The 26,438-nt window shown below is 34.2% G+C and overlaps 1 protein-coding gene across 4 annotated transcripts in view; it reads right to left on the bottom strand.

The window, feature by feature from the left end:
* The window catches only part of PHKB (phosphorylase kinase regulatory subunit beta), a 193,773-nt gene that overhangs the window by 152,617 nt on the left and 14,718 nt on the right, over positions 1 to 26,438 (bottom strand). For 3 of the 4 annotated variants that reach the window (XM_027092140.1, XM_027092138.1, XM_027092141.1), the window contains 5 exons: positions 17,477 to 17,566; positions 15,439 to 15,577; positions 9,781 to 9,880; positions 4,729 to 4,836; positions 1,887 to 1,967 (listed from right to left, as the gene is read on the bottom strand). In XM_027092140.1, coding sequence (XP_026947941.1) covers positions 1,887 to 1,967; positions 4,729 to 4,836; positions 9,781 to 9,880; positions 15,439 to 15,577; positions 17,477 to 17,566 — 518 coding nt within the window. Of the gene's footprint in view, positions 1 to 1,886; positions 1,968 to 4,728; positions 4,837 to 9,780; positions 9,881 to 15,438; positions 15,578 to 16,242; positions 16,328 to 17,476; positions 17,567 to 26,438 lie in introns of those variants that run through there. The other variant, XM_027092139.1, reaches the window with a different exon arrangement.

Below are 26,438 nucleotides of genomic sequence, written 5' to 3'. Positions count from 1 at the left end.
CTTCTTTATCCCCCATATCATTCTGACACCAAGGTCTGCTATTTTTCACACAATTTTTGTTGTCAGAAAGGTTCTGTGAATCTTGACACAGTATCACAATTCTCATGTCTAACATTCAAACCCTCCATCATCTTCCCACCCTAAGCCTGCATGCCTATATGTACTCCACAGTCTGACAGGAAGCATAGATTCCAATTGGGCTTGGTCTTGCTCATTTCAACTGTAACACTTTTCTATGAACCTTCCTTTAGTCGCAGTTCAAATCTCCCCTACTTGGTGAAAACTCTGACTTCTTTCTCCTAACTCAAACTGCACTAGACCACAGTTCTTAATTTTTCTTTGTTTAATGTGTTTTTCCCCTCCACCTCTAATTAGTATTAAGGTCTACCATCTCTTATTTACAATATGAAAATCCCACAAACTCTGAAACTCGTTTTTTCTTAATTCATTTGTCAGCAAAACCCATAACTGACCTCAGATTATCTGCCTTATTTATCGCACTTTATGTGAATATGCATATGTCAATGTAAAAATATTAAGGGGCTATGTATGTGGTTTTGCCCTAAACCCTGCTGGGGTTATAACATAAATAAGGTATCTTATCACCTTTTCAAAACACACAAAAAAATTTGATATCTAAAACTTATTTGGTCCCAAAGGTTTCTTCTTTTTTTTTAATAAATTTATTTATTTATTTTTGGCTGCGTTGGGTCTTCATTGCTGCGCACAGGCTCTCTCTGCTTGTGGCGAGAAGGGGCTACTTTTTGTTGCGGTGTGTGGGCTTCTCATTGCAGTGGCTTCTCGTTGCGGAGCACAGGCTCTAGGTGTGCATGCTTCTGTAGTTGCGGCTCACAGGCTCTAGAGCGCAGGCTCAGTAGTTGTGGCGCGCGGGCTCAGTTGCTCCACGGCATGTGGGATCTTCCCGGACCAGGGATTGAACCCGGGTCCCCTGCATTGGCAGGCGGATTCTTAACCACTGAGCCAGCAGGAAAGTCCTAATTTCTTATCATTATTGTTTCTTTATTATTTAGCTACACTTCTAAATAGGTTTTACTTATGTGTATTAAAAAGGCACAACTGGATGAATGTATAAGATTATGAACTACTAGAGGGCAGGACTACATGTACCAATTTCACAGCACCCTCAGTGCAGTTCAGTGATGACTTTGGTGTTTAGTATATGATACAATTGTTCTCCCTGCATGGATCACAGGAGAAAAATAATAAGTATATAATATACCTGCTTTTTGATGGAATTCTCATTGTATGTACCATCTCAATAATGAAAGCTTTTTGCTTCAACTGTGGCCATATTTCAAAATGTGTCAGCACGTGGGTCTGTCTGTGTGTTTGTTCAAGCATTATTGCCTATGAAAGAAACGTTTCTCAACTTTGTCATATACATTATTTTCAAATTTCCTAATAAGAATGAGAAAATGGTGCTTATCTTTTGGAAAGCATCAAGAACTCTACTGAGGTTGGACAAATAAAAATAACAAAATATAATAAACGTATTTTTTTACTTTTAAAAGGATGGGTTACAAAAAGCAATGATATGAAAGAAGACATAATAATTCTAAGAAAATCTGCAAATGCTATTTTATTTTCATTGTTACTAAAATTTCTGAAAGTTACAAGTTTTTATCTCAGACCACTTGAAATATAGCCTTCAGAGGAGTAAAGTTTTATAACCTGTTACATATTTTGTTCATTTTTAAAGTGCTTTGCATTGAAAATATAAAGACTTTTTGCCTGAGTATCCAAAATCTAGTATCTGGCTATATGAATTTAGTAATCCATTTTATACAACTAAAAATAAGTTTGAAAAAGAAGAAAGATATTCTCAGAGATGAAATTTACTACTAGAGAATTTGGGGAAATCATACCTCATCAGTGTTATAGATAATCTGGAGTCCTGAGGAAATCATTTCCACAAGGTAAAGGAGATAGAGTGACACTGCATTTATCTGAAAACAAACATTATAATAGGTTAAAGGAAACAACAAAAATACTATGTTATGAAATTAAATGTAAAAGCTAAAATTACAAGTCTTTTGCTGTAGTAATGGCATATAAAAACTATTCCCTTTCCTATGAAAAATAAAGGAGCTATGGATTTAGTTCATAATAATAAAAGCTCAGCTTTGTATGTAAAACTCTAAAATCCTCAAATTCATTGTGATGGTTATTAACAGCTGATTAGGGACTATTTTTACAACATTTGCTTTCTAAGATTTATTTTTAAACTCTAGATCTGAGTACTTCTACTTTGAAACAGTTTTGCCCCACAGGCTATGTAATGTCAATCCAACTCAAATGTATGTAAATGAAAAAACTGTTTGGCAATTAAGACATTAGGACTATGCCAGTACACCATAAACAATAGGCAGTGCATCTTGTATTCAGAGAATACAGAACTTATGTAAGCAACTGCTGGAACACAGTAATCAATAATTTAAAATCTATTTATGAACAAATGAGTTTTTTCTCTTAGTTTATTAGTTTATTAAAGATAAACATTATATGATCTAAACAAAACAAAGAAAAAGACAATAATGTCCACTTTAACCAAAAATAAAGATTCTCATAGAATTCTGAATAGGATGTGTAAATTTTTTACAGAAAACAAGCAGTGAAAGATAAATACTACAACATGGACAAACCTTGAAAACATTACACTAAATGAAAGAGATCAGTCACATAAGACCGTATGTTGTATGATTCCATTTATATGAAATGTACAAAATAGGCTTATTCACAGAGACAGAAAGTAGACTGGTAATTGCTTAGGGCTGGGGTCTTTGAAGGAGATGGGGAGTGACTACTAATAGGTACAGGATATCTTTATGGAGTGATGAAGATGTTCTGAAACTGACTGTGATGTTGGCTGCACAACTTTGTGAATATGTTAAAAACCACTGAGTTATATACTTTACATAGGCGAACTGTATATTATGTGAATTATATCTCAATAAAGCTGTTATGTAATAAACAAACAAATAAATAAATGGGAAGCAGTGAAAATTTTTCATTTAGCCAAGAAACTGCTAACTTGAGTTAAAAACAAAGAGAAGGCAAGATGTAATTTTCTCCCCATATAATTCTAACCCAAAAGATTATTACCCAATAACAGCCTTGGTACCTTGTGCCTTCCTTGACTCTCCTCCAGTCCTTTTTGAATAATTGACAGAAAGTTGGGGCAGAAAATTATTTGTGCCCTAGATGCCTTGGACAAAGCAGCCCTGTGCTGCCAGGGCCTACCAGTGGGGGTAGCTCTCTCAGGAACCAGGACTATTGTGAACATCTCCTGATTTCCCAGCACTCAAAGTCCAGTGTGTGTCGGGGGTCTTGTCAAGGTCCAAGTGGGCCACATAAAAAGACAGAGTATTCCAGTTTTTAGGTATTTTAGGTCAACATCAACTCTTGAGGGACTTTTCTCAGATCACAGTAGGGAAGAGTTTCATCCCATTGCCAAGGTCACCCAAATATTTTCTTAGAGCACTGACACTGGCCTGTCAGAAATGACCTCAAAGAAATTTCATTACTATTGACAGCCACTTACAAAAACACCTCAAAGAGCTCACTGCTCTGAATTTCAGGAGGCTTCTGTGAGAAAATAACAGTAAGTGGTAAATTGTACAGGGACTACCAAATAACAGGTTGACCAGCATTTATTTGAAAGCTACCGTGTGCCAGGCACTGAGCTTAAATTCTGAGCTACAAAAATAAGTGAGCCACTATCTTCTGAAAACCCTATGTCAATAGTAAACATATTTGTCAAAGCAAAAGGTACAGAAAACCTAATTAGGTGATAATTACAAGGAGAAGGTTGAGCAGCTACATATTCATGTAACACTAAAACTCCAAGGAACAGGTTACAAATAAGTGTAAGAGTTTCTGCTGCCTAGAAATGGGGACACAACTTTCTGTGTTTGGAGGAGTCATACTTAAGACATTTCAGATCTCTAGAGAGAGAGGAACTATACAAAGGAGACACTCTTATTTTAGTAAGGAATATATGAATAATAAGTATTCTATCCTAAAGACTACAGAACCAAATGATGAACAGGAAGAAAATCCATTAAAGATAAACAGCATATATAATATTTGTATCCTAGAAACAAGGCAATAGGATGTCCTGCTAAAAGGAGTACACAGATGTGAGAGAAAAAGTGAAAACAAAACAGTCTTATGCTGTATTCTTAGCATATAACATTTATATACAAAATTTAATATAGTATGTAAGATAAAATTTATAGACTCCAGAAATGCCTTTGGAATTACATTTTAGTGGTATGTTTTTAACGTTATTGAAGGTTGATATATTAAAAATGAACTGTCATGTAACAAAAACTTCTGATTTGCTGTTATATTACTGCTAATTGTCTTTTATTCCCTAGTTCCTAAATATTGAAATTCCTCTAAATTTGGTAATAAGAACAAGCTTTTGTCACTGAAAGAGCTGTAGGATTCCTTCTTCTAGATAGTAATAATATTATAATCTATCCACCTGCCCTTTTTGCTTTTGGACCAATAACACAGTCAAATTTAATGTTCAATCACAATACCTAATTCAGTCCTGGTGGGATTTCTTCATTTCGTGGTTGATTTTCTACTACTGTTTTGAACAATTTATGAAATCTACTTTTTAAAAATTGTAAATAGCCTCAAATCTTCTATGATGTAGAGTATAAATGGAGAAGAAAATTTGTAATCTTCTCTTTTTACCTGAAGATGACCATATTCCTCATAGGAGAGAATCTCATCTCCTGTATGTACGTTGAAAACAGAGTGAAGGCATGTTGTCGAGCGTGGATCCTGCTTAAACTGCTGGACCTAGAATCAAATATAAAATTTGAATAATGCTACTAATTCACATTTTTATCCAAGATCAGAGATTATAAATTATTTTTCAAGACATTTTTTAATGGGGAAAGCAACAGCTTATAGACAGAGGATAGAAAAAAGCAGAAATGTTATTACTTTTTCTAAAGAAACAAAACACAGACAACTCATAACTAGTAATTTAACAGTTAACACGATTGTTAAATACTTAATTGATATTTCACAAACATAGCAACTCAAGTGTAATAGGGAGCTTGTTAATATAGTAGCATTGGCTTTTGTAATGTTTTGCATCTTATTTTAGAGTCAAATAACGGTTTACTCTGTTGGACAGGATTTCAGGGATTGTATCCCACTGTACTGCTATTTGGAAATGCTTACATGACACTCAATGAAAGAGTGCTTCAGGCGACATTCTAATTCAGTAAGTGTTCAAAACTTCAAATGCTTTTTCTTTCTCCAAGGATCACAAATTGTAACCCATGCTCTTGTCAACGTGTTTTCATTTCTTTTGCCACACATACTCTCATTTCTAAGGCACCAATTCCAAGCAAATATAGGCCATACCTTTACTTATTAACTAAACGAAAAATTTAACCATTTTAGAATACTAAGTAATTACTAAATGACAAAAAGACAAACTCCAAGAACAAACAGATATTAATTCAATTCGGCAAACATTTACTGACCAGTTATATGCCAAGTATGCCAAGTACTAGTTCCTGGAAGTATGAGATGAATAGGAACAGAGAATGAATAGAATAACACATAGCTCTATGTAAGGCAATGACTTTCTTCTCTATTTGATGGTATCTGGGTGTTCATGATCTTGTCTTGTTTCACTTGGCTAAGGAACCACATAGAACCATATTCTCTTCTCTACCTTCAAATTTCTTCTCCATCCTTAAAGTCTTATCTCAAAAAAAACCCCACAAAACCTTCTTTTATAAAGTCCCTTCTGAACCCCAACTAAAATTCCTTCCTTTGGACTCCTACATCAGGGTGCTTATCACTCAATTGTTTCTCCAGTCTTTTATTTTCATTAGTTGTCTGTATCTCCCACTATCTTACAAGCTTCTAGAAGTCACACTATCCAATATGGTAGCCACTAGCTACATGTGACTAATTAAATTAAATTACAATTATATAAAATTTAGAAATTCAGTCCTTCAGTTACACTGGCCCCATATCAAGTATTCAACAGCCACATATGACTAGTGACTTCTGTAACTGTTCAACACAGTAACAGAGAACATTTAGATCATCACAGAAAATTTATTTGACAGTACTGTGCTAGAGAGCTAACACACCTTTGCACCCCCAAGAGCCCTGCACAAACAAATAAGCTCTCCCTATGGTTGAAATCAACAAAATGAAAGTCAGGACCTATCAAAAGATAATCAGAAATGAGAGAGTGAGGGTAAAGGTAGGGATGTACACCCTCTATCTATGTAGTGACCAAGCTATCCAGTGTTAACTCAGAGAAGGTGAGAAGGCTACCCTTTCTCAGTATCTGAAACTGCTGGCAATAGTCTTAGACCAGCGGTCCCCAACCAGGGACCGGTTTCATGGAAGACAATTTTTCCACTGATCCACTGGTGGGGGTGTGGGGGGTTGATGGTTCAGGTGGTAATGAGACTGATGGGGAGCGGCAGATGAAGCTTCAATCGCTCGCCCGCTGCTCACCTCCTACTGTACCGCCCAGTTCCTAACAGGCTGCAGACCGGTACCCATCCACGGGCCAGGGGCTGGGGACTCCTGTCTTAGACTACACAAATAGAAATCAATGTGGTCACTACTTTCACAGTACCATGACTATTATCTCAAAGTGTTGAACATTATTCTGGGCTCATAGACAAAAATGTGGTTAAATTAAAACAAAATACATTTTGCCCACTTGATAAGGATCTAGATGGATAAGGTTTTCTTAGTTTAATAAAGTGATTGCTGCAGTTGACAAGGCAGTGTTTGTCATTTGTCTTCAAGACACACAAGTACCCAGCATGAGAATTTATATTCATTCAATCACTGTGTCAGGAGAAAAGCAATTACTAAATGATTAAAGATGCTCAAGTGGGGAATTATATAATTATGCTTTGAGTCTTAAAGCTGTTAAAGACAAATAATTTAAAATTTCAGAAAAAATAAAAGACCCAAACTCTATAAGCTTTGACAATTAATGGGGCATACTGTATGTAAAATATAGACAAAAAGTACTCTTGAAAGCAGTCAAAATCAAGAGGACATCAATTAGTATTGTATGATATCTGGCATTTGGCAAGTAAAAATAAAGAATAATCAAAGTAAAATTTTCTAGATTAAAAAAATCTAGAATAATGTTTTTTATTCTTGTATTTTATTTAGACTTTTCCTGAAAACTTTAATCATTGTGAATAAGTAGTTTATCATTCAGGAAAAGGTACTGAGTATGCTGTCATCCATTCTTAATTTATAGACTTAAAATATGCACTTAGGTGGGAAAAATCATCTCATAAGGGAATCCTGGAAAAATAAACTTTATAAAAGTTTAATGATTTCTCATGAATTAGAAACTACTTGGTAGCATTTTAAATAAATTTTTGAAGGAGATAGAGACAGCAACATTCATAGCCTATTGTAAAGCAAATCCCTGCCTGCTGAACTACTAACTGCAGACTAAATCAATTTTGAAATCTGAATGCTTCTCCTTAAGAAGTGTTAATAAAAATAGGTATATGAACATTTAAAGGTAAAAAACGTCCTAATGTTAATAAGTAGAAATTAATACAAGCAGCAAGCCAATAATAGAAATCAGATTGCTCTACATTCTTCAAATCAAGGAAAACTCTATTCACTCAAATTCATAATAAGTTAAAATATCTCCTTTAGGTAGTATTATTAGAAAATATGTCAGGAAGCATGCTTTACAATGAGAAGCAACAAAAGTGGAGAGCCTTAAACTTTCGAAGTCATGATTTTACTTCAGAAGATGAGCCTTAAGGTTAAAGAGCACTTGAACACTACAAATATGTTTTACTTCAGTTTTAAGTGAAGGCCAAAAGATATAATTTCATATTTAAAAATATGGTAACTGGGGGTGGGGGTGGTGGGATGAATTGGGAGATTGAGATTGACATATATACACTAATATGTATAAAATAGACAACTAGTAAGAACCTGCTGCATAAAAAAAAAAAATTCAAAAATAAATAAATAAAATGCAATTAAAAAATAAAAATATGGTAACAGTCTCTACTGCTATGGAGTCATTAAGGAAATGGTGAGCACCAATAAGAGGTGAAGGTATGGTGGGACACACTGAGCTGGGTGCATGGTTCATTCCAACTGAGTCGTATGTGGATTACAGTAATATCCTCCATGCCTACTCTAAAGGTTATGGGACTCAAGAAAGATTATAACAATAAAAATGTTTTAAAATTTATAAAACCCTACATTTTGTAGTACGCAGAAATACCTAATCCTAATGTGACCTACACCTTCTTACAACTCACACTTATTTTAATGGTCTACCATCATTCCTACATAAGGCAAAAAATGATAATCCTTTGTAATTTAAGGAATTCAAGACAGCTTAAGTCACATTCAAGTGTATTCAAAAGAAAACATAATTGTGAATACTGGTTAGGAAAGTTGAATAATATTTAGAAAAGGACATTAACAATTGGTTAAACAAGCCACAAAGAAAAAAATTTATATTACATCATTTTCTTCCTTTTGATAAACAATTATAATTTAAGTCCGTCAGCCTGGTTAGCAAACATACGAAATTCATGGCTCTCACAATGTTTCCTTGGGAGAAAAGTTGAATTCATAGACATAAAGCATTCATGAAATGATAAATGTGAAATAAACAGTAAACTTCTCACATAAGAAAAAATAACTTAAATCACACTTACTTCAATCTATATGACATACAAGTTTAATTCAAATATGTCAATATGACATAATACTTTATTTCAAACATTGAAAAACCTTTATAATAATGATTTGCGAAGTTAAATCTCAGTAGACAGATTACAGGTTTTTCATATATCTCTTATTATCAGCTGTGAATAAATTTACTTTCTCTGCAAACTAACATTGTTTGGTTGCCATTTTCTGGTGACAGAATATAAGTTGTTTTTTTTTTTTTCGTTTTGACTTCAGATACAGGGCTTAAAAAAATGTGCTATCACAAAAACAATATAGTATTCATATGATAGAGATATACAAAACATTAAGTGATCAAAATTGCCTGCATTAATTACTGAAGTGCATCTTTGCTAATGAATCATCAAACCTGAGAGTGGTCTTGGGAAACCATGACGCACTGATGTAAATATTCAATATATGGATGCTTACTATATTAGGACCTGGAAACACAGAGGTGTATGTAAGTAGGGGGAATATCACATTATATTTGTATAGAGCTTTACAGTTTAAAAAGTTTTATTATGCATATTATTTCTTTAATTTCCAAAATAACCCTGTAAAGTTTGCTGTTTTCTAAGCCTATAATTCCTGCCCTCTTTACATGTAAATGAATGAAGTTGTTATAGCCTTAAACTAAAGTTCACTTAAGCCAGAGTACTCACATGTCCAAAAGGAATTTTGATAAGGATTTTCTTAAGTAATACAATATTGGTTAGAATTATGGATATCGTGAGGTTCCTGAGAAACTGAGTATTTATCAAGCAAACACCAGATGCAAAATACAAACAAATTCAAGCCCAGATAACAGTTCTCAATCAATCTTGCTTAAGGTATTTCTTCAATTTCAGTATTTCAAAACCCTGGGCTGGGAAGGCAGAGCTGTTTTAACCTATCTAGACTGCCCTAGGACGTGGCTTTACCTTTTGAAAGTACATTCTTCTTCAGAAGATGCTATTGCTATATTGGTTAAATTAATGCCTCAGAATGATGTGAGAATTTCAGCCCACACTATAGTGTTTTTACCTTATCGGCCTGACGCATATAGCAGTAGAGAATTCCTCTCATGCATTTTATAGCCGAGTGCTCCAGTTCATGGGTCCTTCCCTTGTCATCATCAATGCGCCTGGGTGAGAGAGATAACTCATGAGGCAAATTGAAAATGCATTTGAAAAGGAAGCACAGCTTTTGAAAATTAAGTATTTAACTATCTAGCTAGTTAATCCTATGTTCTGGCGACATCTACTAATTCTGTAACAGTGAAACTGCAATTTACCAGCAGATGTAGAAATGCTGGGGAAAAAAAAATGTCCCATGATGAAACTTGCACAAATTTCTCCTTCTTTTAAGGAAGTAAGCCAATTGCTTTAAAAATAGTATATAATATTTTCAACACTGACTTGGCTGAAACTTTAAAGGATATTTCTATATTGGAAAAATCCACCAAAAGATTTTTTAAATTCATTGTTACAAAGTAAAGGCGATTTTAAATATCAATCCCTTTAGGTTATGCAATGGCCACCTGGATTCAATGAAGTGTAGATTAAGGTAGACACATGTCTTCTTTGTTCTGCCATGTGTTTAATAATGCCAGCCGGGCACTTCAGTCAGGAATGCCTTCAGCTAAAACATGCATCCAGTATGATACATGATGCATTTGGGCATAAAGTTTTATATCCTTAGGTCTTAGTTTAAAATCAATTGACCATAGTTTACATCTCTTGTTTTTAAAAAGAAAAAAAACAGCTAACACCTAACTATTAAACTAGGTTGAGATGTCCTTCTGTCTTTAAGTTCCTTCTGTCTTTAAGTTCCTTTATTATTGATCAGTGGCCTTCAAAAAAGAGGAATGAGAGTTACCCACCAATGAAAATAATAGAAGTAGTTTATTCATTGTTTTACTAAATCTTAACTAAAATATCTGGCCATCATCCTCACCTGATAAAAAACATCACCTGTCTCCTTATTTAAAATTATACTATAATTACCTCCTCTTTCAATTACAGATCTCACATACCAGTAATGGAAAGAAGGATGATCATTTTAACATGGTACAGTGAATGTCAGTAAAGAGTAAGTTATTTGTCATTAGAACATCATTCCCCCTTTCATATGCAGGCGATAAAGTAAAACTAGTATGATTCTGCTCTGTGATCTATTTTCACCCTGATGTCAGAGCCAAGTGTTAATAGAAGCAAATTATGGCACGGATAACAGTGGATGGGGCACTGATAAATGAAGGAAACAGCACATCTGGAGTATAATGAGCTCAAAGAAATGTTCTATATATAATTCCCACCTCACCATAAAACAAAGAAATAATTCAGGGGAAAAAAAAAGTCAAGTTTTTCTAAAACTGCCTTTAAAATAATTATCTGCCCCTAATTTCCACATTCATTAAACCACGACTAAAATATTCCAGAATAATTTAGCCGCAATAAGGAATCCTATTTCAATGAAGCTTTCGAGCTTCTCCTTTGTTCTGCAAATAATAGTGGTAACCAGAAGAATATTTCTCTTCTGACTTAGAAAATAAAAGAACAGTTGCATTTGAGTAAAAACATTTAGGCAATTAGTATATATCTATTGCCTTTCCTAAGAGTTAAAATGAACCTAGTGATCCAAAATAATTCCTCTATTTTCTACGAGGAACTGGCAATAGTCTACTCTCTTTAGCCAGCTCTGTGGATGCACATTCAAGTTTTAATATGATCTCAATAATACTTTTAATTTTAAAAAACAGATAAATAACTTTATATTTAACTTTAGTCAATATATTGATCACAAGCTATGTGGAGATGTTGATCAGGTATTTCTACAATATGAAGTCTTGAGTTTATATCTGAACCAGAATTCCATACTTATAAATATATAACTAGTGAAGAAACTAAACACTTGAATCCTATCATTGGTGCATTATTTCCACACAGCCAAACTTCAAGGAAAAAAAAATAAGAATACTGTTTGGTCACGTGACTTGACTGTTTACTAGCACTAAGCTAGGGTCACCTGTTATATTCAGTTCCTAAAATAGCAATAAATCTGACAAGGGAGGGAACTGGCTAACTTCTTGCATGAAGGCATCCTCTCTCTCCCTTAGACAGTACTACAAGGTATCCTGTCTGCCTTGAGTTTTTGTATTTCTAATATATGCATATTTAAACAGTCTGAAAGTACTTCTTCAAGTCAATACTCTTTTTAAAAAAATTACTTACTCTTCTCAAATATAAAAAGTAAACTAAATTCCATATTTAAACCCTAATTTAAAGTCATGTTTTTTTCTAGAAGTTATATTAGAAAGAACAAAAAATGCGAAAACCCTACATGATACTTTTTAGTATGGCATAAAGTTTAGGTTCAACTTTCTTTTAACAGATTTTGTATAATTGACTAGGTTCAGGAACAGTTTTAACCTAAACCATGTAAATCAATATAATTATTTATAAAATAAAATAATTATAATGGTTATAATTATATAAAATTTTATTTATATTAATTATAATTATATTCACATATAATTATAATGTAATATAATGTAATGTAATATAATTATACATAGTATAATATAGATATAGTATAATATAATTTTAAACAATGACATATTCAGGACTACAACTTTATATGTAAATGACATTTTAAAAAGTCAAACATTTTAGTTAGTATTTCTTCTCTCCTCTAAAATAAAACAAAATTACAAAGTGAAACTGTAATATTACATTTAAGGAAAACTATTTCAAAGTGTATTTTTGCAAATAAGTTACTTCATTGTCTCTTGACTTTATCCAATTATTTAATTAAATAACATCAAATTATACTCCTAATGTATATGAAATATAAATGTGCATAAAATAATCCTTTCAAGTCCTCAGTACACATGCACACACACACAAATTCAAACAGAAGTGAGGTTTCAAGAGATTTTTGACAAGACTGATTGAAAACTAATACAATTAGAAAACTCAAATTACTTCCATTTTCAAAAATTAATAACTTTATATTATGCATTCATTACCAATAAGAGATTGATATAAATTCATGAAGAGAAAATACTGATAGCTTAATTTTTGAGGAATTCTACCTAATATAATCTATATGATTTCATTAGCATTTAAAAGTAGAACTGGAAACAAAATTCTACTAATTTTACAACATGGGGATTCTCTAAACAAACTATCACAACATAATATTGTGAAAGTAAAAAGGGCTTCATAGTAATTTTGTGGTAAGTACCCTTGCATTTATCCAAATAGAACACATTTTGCTTGCTAGTAAAACAAAAAATCTGCTACTTTAACTATGTAAGAAGATAAATTATCCAGGGAGTTAGTACATAGATAGTGTCCCCAGCAAAGAAAAGATTTTAAATTCTCTATCAGATGTTTGAAGCCTCCTGGGAAAAGGCCGGTACTCTTGTTTTTTTTTAAGCAATTTTCCCCCAACATTTTATTTACAAAAATTTCAAATCTATAGAAAAGCTAAAAGAATGCTACAATTACTCTTCACCTGGATTCACCAGTTGCTAAAATTAGCTTGCATTCTCTAATTTATTTTCTGCAGTATTTGAATATCATTACCCACACATATTTCAGAAGTATCTCCTAAAAACAAGGACATTCTCCTACATAACCATAATATCATTATCATACCCAATGAATTGATACTATAATGTCTAATATATAGTGTATATCAAATAGAATCCAACTATCCCCCAAATATACTTTACACTTTTTTTAATGCGTGATTCAATCAAGGTTCACGCATTGCATGTAGTTCTCATAATCTAGCCATCTTCACACCTATTTTCTAATCTTCTATGATTATTACATTTTTTAAGAGCTCAGGCAAGTTGTCCTACAAGTAGTCACAATCTGGCTTTGTCTGATTGTTTATTTACAGATAGAGCCATTTACACATTTTGGTAAGAAGTCAATATGGGTAATGTGCCACATCAGGAGGCACCTAAAGTCAGTCTGTCCCATTACTGGCTTGACTACTTGATTAAGGTGCTACTGGTCCTAAGACTAGTAGTTGCTAGACATTTAATGAAGCTACATTGTGCTTACATAGAATATGGTAAAAAACGCTGGTAGTGACATTAGCAAAGAAGTGCTGAAGGTGACTGCCTTTATATTATCTCACTATTTGATTTTCTTTACAAGTGCAACACATCAATGATTTAAGACAGAGAAATCATGTTCATGTGAAAGATACAGTTTTCAAATCAGAAGTACATGCATGTGGAGAGAGCAGGAAGATGGCGGAAGAGTAAGACACGGAGATCACCTTCCTCCCCACAGATACACCAGAAATACATCTACACGTGGAACAACTCCTACAGAACACCTACTGAACGCTGGCAGAAGACCTCAGACCTCCCAAAAGCTCTATTTACAATAGCCCGGAGATGGAAACAACCTAAGTGCCCAACATCGGATGAATGGATAAAGAAGATGTGGCACATATATACAATGGAATATTACTCAGCCATAAAAAGAAATGAAATTGAGCTATTTGTAATGAGGTGGATAGACCTAGAGTCTGTCATACACAGTGAAGTAAGTCAGAAAGAAAAAGACAAATACCGTATGCTAACATATATATATGGAATTTAAGAAAAAAAAATGTCATGAAGAACCTAGGGGTAAGGCAGGAATAAAGACGCAGACCTCCTAGAGAACGGACTTGAGGTTATGGGGAGGGGGAAGGGTGAACAGTGACGGGGCGAGAGAGAGTCATGGACATATACACACTAACAAACGTAGTAAGATAGATAGCTAGTGGGAAGCAGCCGCATGGCACAGGGATATTGGCTCGGTGCTTTGTGACAGCCTGGAGGGGTGGGATAGGGAGGGTGGGAGGAGGGAGACGCAAGAGGGAAGAGATATGGGAACATATGTATATGTATAACTGATTCACTTTGTTATAAAGCAGAAACTAACACACCATTGTAAAGCAATTATACCCCAATAAAGATGTTAAAAAAAAAAACAAACAACAAAAAAAAGAAGTACATGCATGTATCACCTTCAGAAAATTAATATGCAGAAACCTCATTTTTGTAACGGTTAAAGTGTATCACTATTGACTATGTGTCAGGACCCACAACAGATGCTTTCCATATATAATGAAATAAATGAAGTAAGGAGAACTTTTGTATTGTGAAAAGATTTATTTTTCTTTTACTTTATGAAATAATTATTTGACTGACAACCAGATTATTAAGTGATACCCCAAAGAAGTATAGTAAGAAAAACACTAAACTGGGAGAGGGAAGGAGAAGAGTCCTGGCCCTGGCTCTGTCATTAACTAGTTGTGCAATTTTGAACAAATCTGTTAAACTACTCTAGGCCCTAGTTTTATCATCTGTAAAATTCAATCATCATCAATTTCCTCTGTGATTGAAACCAATCAACTCAACGAGAATGGGCAATTCATTCTGTCAAAGACTAATGATGATTTACAAACCTAGAGATGAGAAATTTTGGTCACAAACTCATAAAATGTTAGAACTTGTCTCATGTAAATCCTTAGGAAAACTGAAAGGTTTAGAGTCCTAAAAGGAGATGTGAGCAGTTGCAGGTAACACAGTGACTCAGCAGCAGAGCCAGCTGCCCAATTTGTCTTGGGGCTACAAAACCCTATTACCTAGACTTGGAGTTACTAGTAAAAGACACACCAGCTTACCTGTATGCAAGAGCCAAAGCCCAGGCCCCAGCAGCGCAGTATAGACTGTCATGGATCTTGGCCTTCTGATCATCACCACATGTTTTTGTGGGAAAGAGACCTGTGGTTGGACTTTGATACAGCAGCAATGTTGACTTGACTGAAATTGAAAACAAGAAAAAGAACGAATTGTAAAGCCATCCATTTCCCTTGAGCTGAAGGTCTTAAACTTCCTTGGTTTCCTCATCCTACAATTTTGTTGTTTCTAAACTTAGCTGTAGTATAAAACTTTTGAAGATGTAGAAACAACTCCAGGTAAGTAACTGAAGCCTAAGTAGGGATCCACCCTGCATGAAGGGGTCTTTCCACTTTTGAGGAAAGAACTCAGCTAACTGGCATTTAAAAAGCCTTTAGCACATCCTTCTTTATGTCAGTAAGTGTTATAAGGCAACATCAGATACAGAAAAAAAAAAAGATTAACCAAAAAACTAAGTATATTTTCAAAAATAAGTTCAATAGGGAAAATAAAGCAAATATACAACAAAGAGTTGTATACATTTGCTAAATCCAAAGCTAACTCAACCCTAAACAGGCCAGAATCCTGTTTTTCACTGATGACTAATTCGTACCTGAAGAGCAATGTATTCATTTTACATACTATATTAGTGATATGTTTAACATTTTAAAACTGAATCCCATCTTTATATGACATGAAAACAGCAAGCAAATAATTATTTTGTGAACATTCAACTTAAGTCAAAGAAGTCTGAAATCAGCGTTTTCCAGTTGTCCGTCAGTATGCACAGGGATGGTTCCAGGACCCACCATGCATGCGAAAATCCTCAGACACTCAAGTCCCTTATCTAAAATGGCTAATACAGTAGGCCCTCCTTATCTGCAGGTTCTGCATCTGCAGATACAGAAAGCAAACTCTACTACCTTATATAAAACAGTCCTAAAATAGAAAAATAAACACACTAAAATTACATTTCCTAAAAGCTATTTTATTCCTGTCTAACTATAAATGGATGAGTAATGTTTTTCCCCCAAATAAATTAAGTTACTCTAATCTAGATTGGCATATGTCAACTACTTTAGGACAGTTTTTCAAAGGTCTAAAGTACTCTGGTCCATCACAGAGATTAAAGACTTAAATTTCTTTTTCTTTTTTCAGACTAAACTGACATTATCATTTCTTTCAGAATACCAGGGTATTTATTATTTTTCACAGAGTAAAAAACCGGTCCTCATAGTCCAAAGTAAAAATCTGACATTTCTTTTAAAAGGCAGTTTAATCTCTTTAGCTAGTTATGGCTACAAAAATAATAAGTAGGCAACATAAGAATATATACCAGAATCTTGACCAAAATAAGTTGAAATAAGGTTTTACACGATGCTGACACAAAAAAATCCTTCTCCTTAGTGAGATAAATAAATCCAATTTTATATTTGACATACTAGGCCACATAAATGGCACAAGAAGCAAACTGACAAAAAAAATTAATAGGCATTTCCAACTTACGGTCTGATGAACAAAGAGGAGCCCCCTAAATACATACATATCTCAAAGTTGCTTGCTCACATTAAGTAACAAAATTTGTCAGGTTGATCCTGACAAAAACAAAACAGCAACCAAAAAAGCAGGGACCTGATATCAGTAACAGTAACCTGAGATTACCTTTTGAATCTCAATGAATTAGAAATGGATATAAAAGGTTCAGGACTACACAGGAACCATGTATAGGTAAATAAGCAAAAAAAAAAATCTTTGTGTAAGAATTATTCAAGAGACAGCCTCTAGTTCTCAAATCTGGTAATATTTAGGAAGGCTAAAAGGACACAGAGGACACTGGTGACAGTTTCAAAATGATTCAGGGGACAGATATGACTTGTCAGATTCCTTCCATAGTCCCCATATCATATGCAATTGGAATATGTAGCTGTCTAAGCACTGAAACTACCCCAACATCCAAATGAGAGAACATCATCCATATAATATATATATAATATAACTAAGGCATAGCTACCTAAGGACATGTTTTCCTCAGGTTTTGCTTACCAATTCTGTAATAGTGATCCAATTTATCCCACAGAGTTTCATTATCAGGTCTCGGAAGATTAATGCTTTTAAGAGGTTCATAAACTGAGCCTGAAAGAAAAATGAAAACCCATCGAATTCAATCATTTTCATCCAGATAAACAAAGAAACTTCTAAACAAATGAAGAAGCTCTACTTAGCAATCTAATTTTCATTTTTATAGTGAACTATCACATTTCACTACTTGTCAAATTTGGGGTGGGAAAAGGAAAAAGAAGAAAGCACTTGTAGTATTTCTAAATGTTATGAGCTATCCCCCTCCTCACTCCCAGCAGTCAAGCCAACTAACTCGTGTATACTGGTTCTAACATCTCAAATATCACTAATACTCCTGTGGTAGTCCAGTAGCTCAATAATTTCAGTTCCTTCTGAGAAATATCAATATATCTACTTACATGCCCTGAAATCCAAACTGTATTCCTTATCCTCATGCATTATCAGGCAGTTTTCTGTCAAACAATCATACCCCCGAAACCTCAAGGAAAAAGATACTGTACATGTTCCAAAGTCAGCCACTTCATGAATATTCAGATAGTTTTCATACTGAAAGCCTGAAGCCTCCACTTTCTCCTAGGTAGATAATACTTGCCTTATTATCTAGACTATAAGCAGAAACCATTTCTACTTTTCAGCCATGAAAACTACAGCAAGGTGTTAGCAGAATACACTGCTCAAAAGCTACAAAATTCATGTTAATCATGATAATCTGCCACAAAATGGATACAGAAAATTGTTCACTTGACTAGTGCACTTTCTCAACTGCTGACTGAAAGGAAGACATCTGGCCCTTCAGCCATCAGAATAAGTACTGACTCTCATTCTTGTTAAAAGCACTCAGAAATTATAAACATCTCAAAGTCACAATTAATCCACCCTGGGACTCAGGTAAGCCACGTCATATAGTCTAACAACATAGCACAAGAGTGAACCTATAACTTACCAGGGCGGGGGGTCGTGTTGGAAGGCATTAAGAATCAGTTTTTAAAGAAAATTAAAGCATTTATGTTCGTAAAATTGCTATGGCCAGTATGCTAGTTTAAAGCCAAGTTATTTGAAATCTCTTAATGTTTAGGGGAAGTAAGGTAAAGATCTACACATTCAGGCAATAGTCCCATTATCTTCTGTTAGAAAGAGAGATGACTTATGGATGAAAACAGGGAATATGAATTGACTTGCTCTGAGTGAAGAGATTTTTCTAAAAAAGTCTTCACAATGACACCAACGAGAATGGCCCCCATAGTGAAGTATGGAGAGGACTACCAACACAGAGAGGAAAGCATCAGGACTGCAAAGGAGGCAAGGGTCCACACATGCCTTCTGCCTCTCTGCATTCAATTAGCTCTGGGTAGGTTTAAGTATATTGGCAGTATATGGGCAGCCTGGCAGCTGGGAAGGAATGCTTGCATGTTAGGTGATAAGCTCTGGGGGGTCTATACACTCTCAGTGAAATTCAGCCATAATTAATAAAATAAAATCAGGTACAAATCATCACGTTTTAAATTGTGCATATGGATATACAAAGACTAAAGGGGACATGTTTGCTGGGGTGGAATGATTGTGGAATGATTTGCTTTTACTTATATTTTATTTAGACTTGTTTTTATTTATTCTGTGGTGAAATGATTTGTTTTTATTTAGAGCGCTATTCGTAGAGCTAAGATTTTGCTTTATATGAGAAAAATAAAATCACCAAATGTTGCATATACATTTTCATTACAATTAGATAAATAATACATGTGCATATGGATAAAGATTGAAATAGAATATGCAAAACTGAAATCTACTTGCATTATAATAGTAGGTGAATTTATTTTGAAAGATTATTTTAATGACACTGTATCAGGGTTCTTAGAGTGAAAAAAATACTTCCTTTAAAAGTACTATTACATTTAAGGTGCCCCTTACCTCCCCCAAAAGACTAAAATGATTCTGTCATCTAATGTTTTTCAATAAAATCACCCATGGAGTTTCTTAGAAGCAACAATAAATAAATGGGAAACCAGACTTTTCAAGAAAATAAATACCCATTCAGCAAGAGCTAAAAGATGTTCAAAACAAAGCAGAAAAGTGTAAAAGTAAAATCAGCTAATTCACTGAGAATCTATGTTTTCTTACACCTTCCTGTATCTTCAAAGAAAGCCCAAGGTAAATTAAGAACAGCTTGGCTAGATAAATGTCAACACTTCAGTGATCACCACTATATTGCTTCTAAAGTAACTGCATAAAATTAAATTACTTAGAAAGGAAAAGCAATAATGGAAACATTTTAAACAAGAATTAAACATCTGAAAAGCATCAATACCAATACAAACGTGGAGGAGAAAGAAATCAACAATGGAGTACAAGTTCCCAAAGACAAAGATGCAAAATAACAGAAAACTCTAATAATGTTTAGAATTCAAAATGAAATGAATTTTTAAAATATAAATTTCTCCTTTCCATGTTTTTCTCATTTGAATTTTGCCTATATCTAAACACCACAAAGTAAAATAAAACTTATCAGTTATCAAGTTTGTAAAATGAGTTTAAACATGTCAACCTGATTTCTTACCTGACAATTCACTTTGTATTAGAAAAATACAGTCTACGTCTTCATTTCAGAACACATTACATCAAACAGATAACAGTGACAAAGAAGATGAAGCAGAAGTTGTTACTTGAAGAGAAATATTACAGCTTTATCATGAAGGAAGAAAGTGCTATTTACTAACAAAGACTAAAGAATGAGCTGCTCTGTGAGACATAAACAGTATTATAGAAAGAGATAAACTTAACAAATGTATAAGCTTTCTGAATTTTGCACTATAAACCCAGAAGGTTTCTGAGTGTTATGGAGAGGCTCTTAAGAAATCACAAAACAGCACTGATAGTTAAATAGTAACTGTTAAAAGCATGAAATAGATGACCCATGAGGAAATTCAAGGCGGGAAACTGATCAGCAAACCAAAACATCAGAAGTGTATTATTTGGGCATCTTACTGTACATGATTCAAAGCTCTTTAATACATACAAAAATACTATTAATCAAGACTTTGATGATCCCTAAAGTAGCTTTACCATTTTTCCATGCATGGTGGTGGACTAAGATAAATATCATTATTTATTCATTCAGTTAATATATACAGTGAATGCATAAGACTCTGGACCATACATCTAGCAGGCTACCAAGGCCTACAGATTCGGAAGAAAGGTAAGGTTTTGAATAAAATTATATTTTTTATATATATATATATATATATGAATAACAAGGTAGAGTGGTGAGTTCCTTAAAAGACAAAGGACAGGAAAATTTAATCCCCCTGTGGGGCTCAGAGAACAGGGAACTCCTGCATTGCAATCTCTAAACTTACTAGCAATTTCAAATAATGAATTGCCATCTAAATATGAAGGTAACAACTCAACTCCAGGAAGATGTTAAGTCATAAATATATATACATATATGCACACATACTTAATATAGTTATTTTTTTAAATTTATTTTTAATTTATTTTATTTTTGGCTGCATTTGGTCTTTGTTGATGTGCGCGGGCTTTCTCTAGTTGTGGCGAGCGGGGACTCCTCTTTGTTGCAGCGCGCACTTCTCTTTGTGGTGGCTTCTTCTGTTGCAAAGCACAGGCTCTAGGCACGTGGGCTTCAGTAGTTGTGGCAAACGGGCTCAATAGTTGTGGCTCGCGTGCTCTATAGAGCGCAGGCTCAGTAGTTGTGGCACAGGGGCTTCGTTGTTCCGTGGCATGTGGGACCTTCCCAGACCAGAGCTCGAACCCGTGTCCCCTGCATTGGCAGGCAGATTCTTAACCTCTGCGTCATCAGGGAAGTTCCTAATACAGTTCTAAAACTTATACACATGTCTCATGAAACAAGATACTATATACTAAGATTTTTTTTGAAGTGATACACATGAAGGTTTAGGTGAAGAAATTATATCACTAAAGGGTAAATTTTATTGACACACTGACCCTAGTATGCCCTTTCACAGGATAATTTTATTATAAATTTAAATCCGTAGAAAGGACCATAGGATTTTAATTCTCTCCCTCAATTAATTTCTTTCCAGATTAAAAAAAAAGATAACATTCTATCACCCTAAAAAAGGTATCATTAACATTTTGGTACGTTTTGGTACATTTGGTACATTAACATTTTGGTGCATTCTTTTCAGGCATGTTTTACTGTGTATATATTTTTTAATGCGTACACTTTTTAATGTGTATGTTTTTTTAGTGTGTATATATCACATAAACACATAAAATTTACCACATATAGGATCATAACATACATATTGTTTTTCTCATGGACGTAAGTCCTTTTTTTCCTTACCTCATCCTCTTGCCCTCTTCTGTACTCATAACCACACATTTTCCATGTTTATATAATCAAACATATAGGCAAGAATGAGAGAAGAGTCTGCCCTTGCTCGTTTTGTAAAAATGGGATCATGACAGACCTGTGCTTGCATTTAGCTCCTCTCATTTAACAACACACAGGGAAATCACTAAAAGTGATGGCTCTTTCTTTTGCTATACTACAACTTATTCCACTAGCCCCCCATCAGTGGGTATATAATTTGCTCCCTATTTTTACCATCACAAACAATACTGCAAAACACAGATATACACAGATATAACCAGGAGTGTGCTAGAATCAGTTAGAACTGGCTGGAGAGAGTCAACTGTGAAATTGTCAGGAATTTTGGGACTGGTTGTGAAACACAGCCATAACTGCAAATTAAATTATAACTAATTATTAAAAACAATGGTAATAAATAATCAAGCCTCATCACTTCCTATTTTACTACATTCTACTATTATATATACTTTTGAGTTTATTTATACCTATATATCTGTACATTGGAAATACTATGTAATAGCATGTTACAATACATATCTTCCCAACTCTGCATTCAGTAATGTCAGGAAAAGAAGTAGTATTGAATTATTACTATTATTTTTTTTTGCAGTACGCGGGCCTCTCACTGTTGTGGCCTCTCCCGTTGTGGAGCACAGGCTTCGGACGCGCAGGCTCAGCAGCCATGGCTCACGGGCCCAGCCACTCCGCGATATGTGGGATCTTCCCGGACAGGGGCACAAACCCCTGTCCCCTGCGTCGGCAGGCGGACTCTCAACCACTGCGCCACCAAGGAAGTCCCCAGAGGGGCCACATTCTTGAGTACTTAACATCTGAATGTGTAGATCTTTATCTTACTTCCCCTAAACATAAAGAGATTTCAAATAACTTGGCTTTAGACTAGCATACTGGCCATAGCAATTTTACGAACATAAATGCCACATAAAAAGGTTTTTGATAGGGGCTTGGTCCGGAAAGATCCCACATGCCGCGGAGCAACTAACCCTGTGTGCCACAACTCCTGAGCCTGCGCTCTAGAGCCCACAAGCCACAACTACTGAGCCCACATGCCACAACTACTGAAGCCTGTGCAGTCTGGGGCCCACAACAAGAGAAGCCATCACAATGAGAAGCCCACGTACCACAATGAAGAGTGGCCCCTGCTCACCGCAACTAGAGAAAGTCCACGCGCAGCAAAAAAGACCCAAAGCAGCCACAAATAAATATATAAATTTATTTAAAAATAATAAATAAAATGGTTTTTGATAACCCCAAGGTTATACATATAGTTACTGCAATTTTCTTCTAAGTTTTTTATAATGTTAAAAAAATAAAGTTTCCCACTTAGCTATTTTATCCATTGGGAATTTGTTTTCTAAACGGTTTTTAAAGTAAGTAGTAAATTCCATTCATTTTAAAAAGATCAAATTGGTAAAATTTTTTTTTTTTAGGTTACAAAATATTCAATAGAAAGATCCATTTGTCCTAAATTATAAAGAGACCATCTCAAACTATGGGATTCAAATAGACAATTTCCTCTTGAAATAATACAACTTAATTTTCAAAAGCTATATAAAAACTCTAATATCTAATAATGTAGCATTTGATCTACTTATATGCAAGATTTCAAACCCATCATGGACATATGATATTTACAAACAGCTTAAACAATAATCAGCTTCATGTGCAGCTACATTAATGTCTCTAAAATTCGCAATTGCCTGGAGCAACATATATTGATTTTTTTTTTTTAAGTACTGTACGTAGCACTCAATGATGCATATTGACACAAAGTTAAAACATAAAGTATGCTGCACCCTTTCATTTTTCTATAGGTCTTGGGTTCTAGCAGAGAAATACACAAAAAATGTGAAAGTAGAATCTTAGCCCAAGGAAAGAATCAACGAGTATCTTCTGTCTGCGTTTTATTCATGATTCTCTAACTTTGGGAATGGAGCAGGGTGAGATTCACCAGTTCTAAAGACTGCAACTTTAGAATCTTCTGCCTGAGCTAATGGTAAACAGCTAATTTTATAGACATAGGACATTAAGAACTGTGATTTTTCAGTCAGGAAAATCTCTGAAAGCGTTAGTCTCTTAAGCCTAAGTTTTTGAAAACTGTTAAGTGCAGAGGCTAATAAACTAATAAGAAAGTATGTACGAAGAAGCAGTTGAATAACCAAAATCCCTGAGCTAACATATTCTCCAACAAAATGATCAGGAACTAAGAAGAATCTGAAGCCCTTGCATTGTAGAGGGTCAAAAAGCCCCACAGTTTCATGAGGTTTGGATAGTCCTTATACTTGCATATAGAGAAGGTGAGGAGGGCAGGAAGGGTACAGACCAGGAAGGCATGGAAAAGCAAAGAGATAGCCTTGTATATGAACATACAAAATATATGCAAACCACATCTGCGGTTTATCAGTTAATTATTAAAACATTAATTTCTGAGGTGTTAAGATATCAAGGTTTCCCAGAGTATAATAATTATATGTTTATCATCTATATTATGATACAACGTATTTTCAAGCAACTTTGAAATTTAAATTAAATCATTAACTTGGGATGATAAGTTCTTCATCTTAAAATTCCCTTTTACTCCTCCACTGATAAAAACTAGGATACTACTATAGAAGGGACAAATTATTCTAATACATTCTCACCTTTGTATCCCTAATGCTTGTACTAGGAGGTTCACAATCCAAATGTTTATTTAATTGAACTGTGTGACCCACATGATTAGGGGGAGGCCTTCTTCAATTCCACAGGCAGAGTTAATTGTTCCATATTCTGCATTCTTACAGCACTCTGTAAATTACCTTAAGTACTGTTCTTGCTTATGACAATACATTTTATTTTCACTAGTTGATTAATGTGCTATACTACACTGGAAGCCGATCTACAACAGGGACCATATCTAGTACGTAGTAAATAGCAGTGAAAGTTTGGTAAGAAAAGGGAAAACATGGAGAGAAGCTGACAAAAATAGTTTTCCTAAAAAGTTTGTTTTCAGGAAACTTCTGCTGCTCCCATCCAACTTGATTTAATCATCTAGTTCCACCTCTTCAGACTTTCATGATTAGACAAGTTGAAAAATTTACCTTACTAACTTTAGAATGGATACCCAATAACTTTTATAGTTAAAAGGTTCAAATACACTATACATGACTCAGCACTTTGAGCATCTTCAAGATCACCAACATCTCCTTCCAAAACAAAAAAACTAAACTTAAACCATGATTTTCTTTACTGTATAAATTCTTAAAATGAGAAAGGGAAATTTTGCATGCATACTACTTTGCATTGTACCAGATACTTTAAATACATTGTCCCATTTCATCTTCCTGACAAAGGAAGGAGGTTGGCATTAAATTGAAGCACAAAGAAGTTATTAAATGGCAGTCTAAATTTGACCACGGGGTTCTCTAAAGACAAACTATATGTGTGCTCTTTGTCCTATACCATGAAACCTCATAAAAATGCTTGGCTAAGAAGAGTTAAGAGCCCTTAATCCCTGTTTTCATTTTCTGCTTCAAACAGATTGATTGCTCCAAAATTATATGTACATGTATATATACATATATGTATACTTTTCCTTACTTAACTCCAATTTATGATCACAGTTCATCTGAACCCTCAACTTCTTAAGTCTATGTTTCTCCATGGCAAGTTGGGTAAGAAACGTATTTTAAATGTAAAATATGAAGTGGCAAATATAAAATAGCACAACTTCTTAAAAATGAAGTAAAACTTGCCTCTTCAACTAATCCAAATAAGATGTGAAAAGGCCATTCAACTGTTCCCATTTTATTTTTAATAAAAAGGTATTAAGTTCTTCCAGTGACCTTTAAGGAAGGAGCATGGCCAATAAAATCTATTTAAGGATATTAAATCTGGTTTATGTTTCATGAGTTGACCTTATAAATACCAATCACTCAATTAGCTATTTCATTTTCCTTTCTTATTTATAGTCTAGTAGAGTCCCTTCTCATAATATAGCATGAATGTATGTTTCTGTGAGGTCAGAGCTGTATTCTAATAATTCTAGTGTTTCTAAAAAGTTTCTGGAACTCCCTTTATGAAAAAAAATGCATTCAGAAATGACACAGTTATTTAAATTTCTCAACAGTAGTTGTTATATTCACTGTTATAACCCCAGTACCAATAGTGCCAGGAAAACAGTGAGCACTCAATAAATATTTATCCAACAAATGGAATTAATATCCTCTGATATCTAAAATTTGCCAACAATTACTCGGAATCAGCTGCAATGAATAAGGTGATTCATCAGAGCAGATAAAGTTAGGTAAGACTCACTGATCAATACCCTAAGCTGTGACCATGTAGTAATTCAACTTGTTCTATTCTTCTATTTTAATCTGTTCTGTTCTCTTCTTCTATTGCTCATAAAGGAGGATCTGAATGAAATCATAAAAGGATACGATTTAAAAATGATTTGATCACTAGAATAAATGTATATAGCTTACAAGTGAGTTACTTTATAAAGGATAATACTAATCTGAACACATAAGATTTCTGAAGAGAAACCCAGAGTCATTATTTCATACTTATATTACA

The sequence above is a fragment of the Aethalodelphis obliquidens genome, unplaced genomic scaffold, assembly GCF_003676395.1.
Source record: "Aethalodelphis obliquidens isolate GAN/ISIS:26980383/991018 unplaced genomic scaffold, ASM367639v1 scaffold75, whole genome shotgun sequence".
Taxonomy (NCBI): Eukaryota; Metazoa; Chordata; class Mammalia; order Artiodactyla; family Delphinidae; genus Aethalodelphis; species Aethalodelphis obliquidens.
Note: the sequence above shows the minus strand (reverse complement) of the source record. Positions and strands in the feature narration are given on the sequence as shown.